Source organism: Xiphophorus maculatus, chromosome 16 (assembly GCF_002775205.1).
Source record: "Xiphophorus maculatus strain JP 163 A chromosome 16, X_maculatus-5.0-male, whole genome shotgun sequence".
Lineage (NCBI taxonomy): Eukaryota > Metazoa > Chordata > Actinopteri > Cyprinodontiformes > Poeciliidae > Xiphophorus > Xiphophorus maculatus.
Genome location: NC_036458.1, coordinates 24,270,912 through 24,279,382, shown reverse-complemented (window position 1 = coordinate 24,279,382; position 8,471 = coordinate 24,270,912). Strand labels below are relative to the sequence as shown.

The window sequence follows — 8,471 nt, the reverse complement described above, 5'->3', positions numbered from 1 at the left end:
ACAACGAGAGAGAGAGTAAAAAGGTAGGAGTGATTTTGAGTTGATCACCTGTTCAGGTTATTTTACCTTTGTTTCCCTTTGCTGTGGCGATTTACAGCCGCTGTAGTTTCTAAACGTTGGACTAATTACCTCGTTCGTTTGTGAGTTTACGTCATTCACAACAAACATCAAATAGAACAAATATATTTCATAAAATTTTAACAAACAAATGGCTTCTACCGTGGTAATTATGTGAAATTAAATTAATTATATCCCAGCTTCAGAAGATTTGCCTTTACCTTTACAGAGCTCTTTGGTTCCTCCTATCAGTCTGTAGCTTCTCATATTGAGGTCAAAGTTCAGATCTACCATAACTGACTGACACCTGCTGGCCTCAGGTTTGCAACCAGTTTGTGACTGAGAAACCAGTAACCTCCTCCCAGATGATGACATGAACTTGTTAGTTCCTCTGTCCATTTAGTAGCTGATATATTGTGAAAATCCAGTAGAAATTATGCACCAATCGAGTCATGTTTACATAGAAACAACGCGCTGGGAGGCTTTGCTTGTGAGACTTGCGGTCACGTGGGTCGGTTGTGGGCGGAGCTTGGTAAGGTCCATTCCTGCCACATTCTGCTCTTGGAATCTAAAGAAGACACAAACTTTATCTCATGTGATCAAAGTAATCTGCTAAAGACATTGTTTTGGTTACAAAACTGCACATTGAACTTAGTTATGACAATACCAGTAATAAAAAGAATATATCTTTTAACATATTTGAATATACACCATAATAAAAACATTTAATCAAGAAGCATCTCACATCTTCAGCTCCTTCTGTGAAAACTGGTCTCACAAATCTGGGTGTCTTCTTTGACATTTCCTCATCTTTTGACAATCACTGTAAAATATTTATTCATAACTAATAAAACATTTAAGGATCATTGCTAAGTTGAGACCAATTGTATCACAGAATGAGCTAGATCTGCTGTAATAGTCTTTTTATTTGTTGAATCAAAGCTCCCTGACTCGCCTTCAGTCTGACAGAACGCTGCAGTGAGGCTGCTGACTAAAACCGACGGCAGAGACACTTTACTGCTGTTCATGCCTTCGGTGCTCTGACTTCCTGTGCACTTCATGGTCCACATTTCAATTTTGATTTAAAATTTCAAGGCAACCCACGGCCAGCTTCATAAATACAGTCTGGGCCTTTTGGATCTTCAGGCTTTGTTTAGGACCCTGAGCCGTTGGCTAAACCCCAAACCCATTTTAAAAGTTGTAGAGGACTGTGGCTCAGAGGATCTGGAAAAGATTCTTGATGGTAAACAAAACTTCAAAATGATCCAAATACAAAACTAAAGTGGGCAGCAAAATACCAAGACCCATTGTTCACAACAAAAAGAGCTTTTCAGAGCCAACGCTGCTTTAGAGGAGCAAAACCATTTGTGGTTCATATTAAAATATAAGCTGCTCTATTTGCTTTCACAGTAGAGATGTGGGTCAAGTTGCTGTTGGGAAACTGTAATCTTGGTTGACACAAACATAAACACCTACATGATAGCTGGATGACCCAGTTTGGACCATCTGGAAGTTGGTTTCACACAACGCAAGTATAAAATTTCCAATGAACACGACTTTCTGAATGTCTTGGCTCAAAATGTCATCTGTTGGCTGCATCAGAAACACACAACTAACGCATTAGTAATGTCTCCATCATCAGCACCATCTGACGCAGTCACTCTCCTGGTCTAACCCCTCCCATCTCTGCTGGCACAAAACCATATAAATCACTTCAGCTGCAGGTTGGAACCAAGGTGCGTCGACCTGCAGAGTGAGATCTCACCGAGGAGGAGAGGAAGAGAAGGACTGCAGAACCCAGAGCCTCTGCTGCCGTCAGAAACCACCTGTGGCTCCAGCTGCTGCCTGGAACTTCACAAAGTAAGTCTCCATCCACCTCCAGCTTCTCCCTTCAGTTCAACTAGTCAGCATGTCGTTAAGAGCCTTACTGTGCAGCTTTGGAGCGTCTGCTACCAGGTTTTTGTACATTATTATTATTATTATTATTATTATTATTATTATTACTTCCCAGCTGAATCTAGCTGCAGACATGAAGCTGGTAGCCTCTGTTCGTCTCCCAGAGCTCATCTGAAATTTAACGAGCTTCTGATGAAAGTCCGTTCAGCACCACAGACAGCTCTGGACTCCGTTTGGGCCCGGACCTCGCTTCCGTGCTTTGCTTTTCTCTTTTCCTGTCTCGGAGAAATCATTACTCTACAGAGACTCGGCAGGTCGGGCCTCAGCCACAGTCTGAGCCCAGAATGATCTGAAGTAACGTCCTGCAGCGCGTTACAGCCCCCAACCTGTTACAGCTCATTGAAGGAGCAGAGGTCTCCTCACTTAGTGCGAGAAAAGGAGCGAACAAGACAACATGCAGTATATTTTTGAAAGTATTCGAAGATTTGGGACGACACATATGCACGAGTCTTATGATAATAATAATAAGAAGAATAATGTTTAACTAAGCATTCAAATTATTTGTCCGTTTGTCATTTTCCATGAATGCATGAAGGGATCTCATGTGAAATTAAATTTAGCTGCATATTTAATTGAAAACTTTCTCCTTGAAGGTATGTTGGTTCTGACGTCATTAGGCTACATTACTTCTTTTTCAAAGTATGACAGATTTATTCCTGAAGAGGCCAGAACATTTCTGAGGAAACTTCTGCTAGTTAGCAATTATTTATTGGGTTAAAAAGAGTAAAAAAGAAACAACAGAAAAACACACACATAAAAAACTAAAAAAATTAATAATTTCCTTGTAGCACATAGAAGGTTACTTTAATTGGTCGCCTATAAAGGTGGGTAAAAAACATCTGCATAACCTCCACTGAAGCAGGATGTGTAAACACCCATCTGTGACCAGAACACAGGATATCCAGGATGATATTTAATAGTTCAATAAACGGTATTTAGTAGGAGGCCCGCTGTAGACTTTCAGTGATTATATATTTACATTTATACCAAATCAAAATTGAGACAGAAGTGACGTGTTTTTTTTTATATCACGTATTTATTTTAAATAAGACAATAAAAAAGAGCAAATTATGAGAATAAAATCAAACTTTTAGGATTTTAAATATTCTCTAATTAACAAAGAGACAAATGCACTGCAACTTGTCTACAGGTGTTCAGGGATGAGTTCCATGGACTGTAGACAGAGTTTTGCTCTTTATAAAGAATGGCTACAGGCAGAAGGAAACCCTGCTGTGATATTTGTGGTTACAGCAGAGCTGGGTCTGGGTGGATCTGTTGCAGACAGGTCAGCCGTCCTGAACAAAGCGAACAGTTCATAATGGAGAACAGCTTGCTATGAAGCCCATAGCAGATGGAAACATTTTCACATTCTTTCCAAGGATTTTGCCAAATTTTGAAGAGCACACTGACCTCTGCTCCTGCAGACAGCAATAACCGCAGAATGATCTCCTGCACACAGCGAAGGGTTTCAGCTTCCTCAGAAGTTGACTCGTCTGCCTCCTGCACACAGAATCAATGCTTTAGTTCAGTTTGATATTTACACAAACACCCATGAACATCAGCAAAGTCTAAGAGACACCAGTCATTGTTATCAAAATATCCTCATATTAATAAACCCCTTTTTTTTAGAATTCAAAACCTCTCTAAGAACTTCCAAATATCATGCTCTTAAAAATAGTAAATCAATTTTGTTTCCACTTTTCTCTTTTTCCCCATTTTATTTGTATTTTCTATGTTTTGTTCTGGCAGCTTGGGCCAACTACTGCAGATGGCTGCGATGCTGAGGCCATGGACGATGCTGGTGGCCGCTGTGCTGTGTGTGCTGGTCTGTCTGGGAGCGCTGGCAGACGCCTACCCTCCAAAGCCAGAGAACCCTGGAGAGGACGCTCCGCCTGAAGAACTGGCCAAGTACTACACGGCCCTGAGACACTACATCAACCTGATCACCAGGCAGAGGTCAGTGCGCGTCCTCCATGTCCAGCAGGGCACGGCGGTTCAGGGCAGATGTGTGGAACTCGTTTTAGTTTCATTAATGATGACAGAAAGAAAAAGTCCGTCTTTTAAAACTGTAAAAGAATTCATTCTATTCTGATGACCTTGCAATCTGCAGAAATCCATTTCATGACATTATCATTTTCTAATTGCTAACTTTTTTTTTTTTATTTTACCACTGAACAACTTCCACCATTTTGCAGGTAGACCCCCCCCCCCAACTCAAGACGTTAAAAATAAATACAAAAAACTGCATTAGGATAAAAGAATTACCCTTGAATTTAGTTTTTTCTTTCAACTTTTCCACATGAGATCATATACATTTTTCTTTGATTGAGTCACAACAGCAGCCGCTTCCCCAGTCCTGCCCACAGCGTCGACAACGTGGGGTTCCTCCATGCATGCAGCTAGCTGAAGCCGCTCTGATCAGATTACGGTTCTTCCCCTGAACCTCCAGGCCCCCAAATCTACAGCAGCAGAGCAATAAAAGTTAGAAAGATGGACCCAGAGAGAATCCCAAATTTAGTTATCAGGGCCAAATCCAGGCCTGATGTTCTCAGGTGCAATGCAGTGTTGAGCTTTTTTATTTAAAGCAGTCTGGCTCAGGGGCCATCTGCTCTCATTCATGAAAGTTAAATAGCTTATTGATACTTGAAGGCTGGAAGAATGCAGTCAAGAAAAACACATTTGTTTCTTTTATGTCTTTCTGGAGACTTGTTTATGAAAACACTTTGTGACCAATAAAATTCGTTACTGATCCCACTCTCCTGCTTCATATACACACCACTGAGTTTAAAGAGCAGAGCCTTACTTATAGGAAACTGTGGGAGAGTGGAATTATTTTTGTGTTCTGTGTGCTTTTTGTCTGAATATGACAAAAGCACACAAAACACTTTTGTGTGCTTTCAAAATGTAAGTGCTAAGATAAACAACAAAGGTAACAGAGAAATAAATCAAATCTGTACATTTGGTGGAATCTGGGACAGGAAGCCAAGTTTTATAGGCCAAGCTTAAAATCAGTCACTGATAATTGGTTATTTGCTGAGATGTATTTGTGAACAAATAAAACTCAACCACCAAGACTGAACTCACTAGCATCGGATTGTAGCTATGGTAACACAACAAACTACAAAGATTATTATTTGTACTTTCACAACATAAAAATGTCCAATTTCTTTAAATCCTAAATTTAAATGATAAACAATTTGAAATGTTTCAATTGATCTCCGTTGAAATGGTTAAATCAAATTTAATAGTATACTCATTTTCAGTAATCAAATGTTGAACTTCTAGATATGTTGTCTATGTTTAAGCATTTATGGGGCCCCTGAAGCCCAGGGACCTTGTGCTCAATTCACTTATTCCTTGGGCTGGCTCTGAACCAGACTCACAGTTAGTCATTTTCACAAAAAAAAAAAAAACATTTTCAGAAAGAATTTGGAAGAAATATTGAACTGTAATACCTTATTTTATTTTAAAGGTACTTGTATCTGTGTTCGTAACAGAACTGACTAAATTCCACATCGGAGGGTAAAAATTAAAAACCAGTCAGGATATCTGTATTGGTGAAGCACGCAGATTCAAACTATGGTAAAAATATGAAAACAGAAAAATTAAATGAGACTTCACAGTAAAAGCAAACTTACAACCAAGAAAAAATAAAATACTCTACAGTTATTAAAAATAGCATTCTCCGATCAAGTGAAATGTGCCACTGAGTGGAGTTATTTTAACAAATATACAGTATGTGAATATTTGTGCGGCAACATAAAAGAGATGCACATGAGGTTTAAAGTTTTCACTATTGTCTCAGATGAAAGTAGAAATGAGATAATAACAGTCATGCAGGTAGAAAATATTGGCTGGACCGACTCTGGAGATTTATGGTGCAGAATTGACCATTATGAGACATGGAAAACATCCTACAGTATGAGACGGTAACAGCTGGGAATCCAAATGTGTATTTTTTGCCTGATTGCTTCCCTGCAAGGCAGCACATACACACACACACACACCCACATGCACACCCCAACACACACACACACACACACACAACAGACTGAGATGAAGAAGCGGAGCGTAAGATTGGATGCTGTGATGGTGGAGTGTGTTGATGGAAAAACAGGAGCTGCAGCTCGGGCTGCGGGAGTTTTGTTGTTTCTCTTAGAAAAACACCCGCAGTCTACTGTGTGGTAAACCATGCAATGGCTTCACATGAGCAACAGATGCCCCTGATGCCCCAAATGCCCCAGATGCCCCACCTTAAGTAAAGGTGATAAGAGTGAAAGGGGGACAATGACTGTAACTCTGCATCACAGCTTTCCACACAAACACTCACTTCACTTATTGTGTACATTCTACATCCTATTGACAAGATAAATTATGTCATATAAGAGTTATTATACAATTGAAAACACATTTTATCTTTGATAAAACTGCAGTTTAATTGGATTTAAACTCAGATTTAATGTGTCTGTTCCCCTCTGCAGATATGGGAAGCGCTCGGCTCAGGAGGACGTGGTCGAAGAACTGCTGTTTGGAGGCGACAGCAGCAGAGACCAGAGATCAAGGTGGAGCACCTCATCCACCCTGGGGGGAGCGTGCGTGGGCGTGTGTGTGTGTGTGTGGAGGAACCAGACGCTGACTGGCTTCTCTCTGTCTGCCTCTCAACAGATACGATGACTCTTTCATGTGGTGACGCTGCAGCCCTCCTTCCTCCTCATAGTGCTTCTCTTCTGGGGCCTTCCCAGAATGCACCTGGAGGAGCCAACAGGTGCCTCTCACCCCCTCTAAAGCCAACAGAATGACCATCGCTGACCGGAGCACAAGCTCTCTCTCTGTCTCTCGTCATTTCGACAACGTTGTTGTTCTAACAGTGCTGTGCCGTAAGTCAGTGTCCAGATTAAAACATGTGAGGTCAGAGCAGCCAGTCGAACGGGGAGCCGTGTCTTTGTGTCCCTCCATCACTGTGTCGTGAAGACATTCTGTTTCGCTGTTGCCACTGTCGAGAGGAAGAACAGAGGGTGTGAATAAAACCATTTTCTGTGTGACTAACGTTTGTTTATGACGTCCTTGTTATGGGATGAAAGTCTGGAACAGGTTGAGCTGCACGGTGTAGAAGACCAATATTAACATGTTGTCATAAGTTTGTGTAACATCATGATAGTTAGTAATTCAAAACACGATGTCATACAAACAGTGGTGTCCTCACTGTCACAGGATCTTTTACCAAAAGATAAAGAGAATCCATCGCAGAACAGAAACAAACACACAAACAGCCACACGGGGGCGCAAATCCAGATTCAAACCAATTTTACCATGAAAATGGTCAGACATCGAGGTTATGGAGCTAAAACACATAAAACATATACATAGACAAAATACACAAAAAGGAGGAACATTACTCAAATTTTTCAACTGTTCTTTAATTTATTCAGATGAAGACCTGATGTGTTACTTTCTGAGATCTTTATCTCTATGTCATAATTTCAGTTTCTGTACAATAGGCTGGTTCTAAAGGTCTGGCTGTAACCAGGTCTGGGTGTGGCTGCTGACACTCAACCAAGAAGGAAGAATAATATTGTCAGGACTAATCACAGTCGATTCTTAGTTTCTTTCAAAGATAAATCACCATCCTAAGCTTGTTAGCATTCGTACAGGTTATTTTTCTTTGATATTCACATTTATTTGATGGTCAAAATCTTTTGAGCTCTTTCTCAAGACCAGCTACTCCAAAGCACTTCACACTACATCCAGTCCTTAGTGTGTGAAGGACACAATTAGTGTCCAGTGATCTCAAAACTGTAGGTATTGTAGAACGGTCATTTCATTTGGCACTTATGTTTTGCAAACAAACCAAATAATTGGAATATAATTCAACTCAGTCTGAAAATGTCAAACAGTAACACACTCCACCATCACAGCATCCAATCTTACGCTCCGCTTCTTCATCTCAGTCTGTTGTGTGTGTGTGTGTGTGTGTGTGTGTGTGTGTGTGTGTGTGTGTGTGTGTGTGTGTGTGTGTGTTGGGGTGTTACACAAAGTAATGATGTCATTATAGACATCATTAAGGAGTTTAGGAACAGGAGTGTGTCAGTGGTGTTTCTTTTTGCCTAAACATTATCTAAAGGATACACAAAACCTTAAAAAAGCAAGTATAAATACTTGCTTAATGTAATTACTATAATACTTTAAAATGTTCTGTTTTTTGCCTTTTGATGCACAGCCTTAACCTCAAGATCTTCATAAAATAATATTTTTTTCTTCCTTTGTTTGTTGCCACTACATTTTCTAATCTATTTACCTGGGTTAAGATGCAACATCCAACCCTTTCCCCTGGGTGGTAGTGTTGCCTCGTTTTGGACCTAGTTAAAGAACCAGCAGATAGTTCAGAGCCCTGCATTCAGTCACCTAGGTTGTCTAGAAAACAAAGAGTTGTTAAATTTTTCATAACACTAAAGAAAAAA

The 8,471-nt window shown here is 40.2% G+C and overlaps 1 protein-coding gene and 1 long non-coding RNA gene across 2 annotated transcripts; one reads left to right on the top strand and one right to left on the bottom strand.

Moving 5' to 3' along the window:
- The first annotated feature begins 1,775 nt into the window (after positions 1-1,775).
- Positions 1,776-6,703, top strand: LOC102223162 (peptide YY-A-like). The gene is made up of 4 exons (XM_005811727.3): positions 1,776-1,917; positions 3,763-3,969; positions 6,495-6,575; positions 6,679-6,703. The coding sequence occupies exons 2-4, from the start codon at positions 3,782-3,784 to the stop codon at positions 6,701-6,703; spliced, it is 294 nt and encodes a 97-aa protein (XP_005811784.1). The 5' UTR covers positions 1,776-1,917; positions 3,763-3,781.
- Positions 3,221-4,434, bottom strand: LOC111611635. Its single transcript, XR_002754137.1, has 3 exons — positions 4,279-4,434; positions 3,424-3,513; positions 3,221-3,308 (listed from the first exon to the last, which is right to left on the bottom strand). It is a non-coding gene; the product is annotated as an uncharacterized LOC111611635 (long non-coding RNA).
- Positions 6,704-8,471: the final 1,768 nt, after the last annotated feature.

Coding starts and splice junctions, on each gene's coding strand:
- LOC102223162 (XM_005811727.3), top strand. CDS start 3,782: ATGGCTGCGATGCTGAGGCCATGGACGATGCTGGTGGCCGCTGTGCTG. Junction 3,970..6,494: donor AACCTGATCACCAGGCAGAG/GTCAGTGCGCGT, acceptor TCCCCTCTGCAG/ATATGGGAAGCGCTCGGCTC. Junction 6,576..6,678: donor AGCAGAGACCAGAGATCAAG/GTGGAGCACCTC, acceptor GCCTCTCAACAG/ATACGATGACTCTTTCATGT.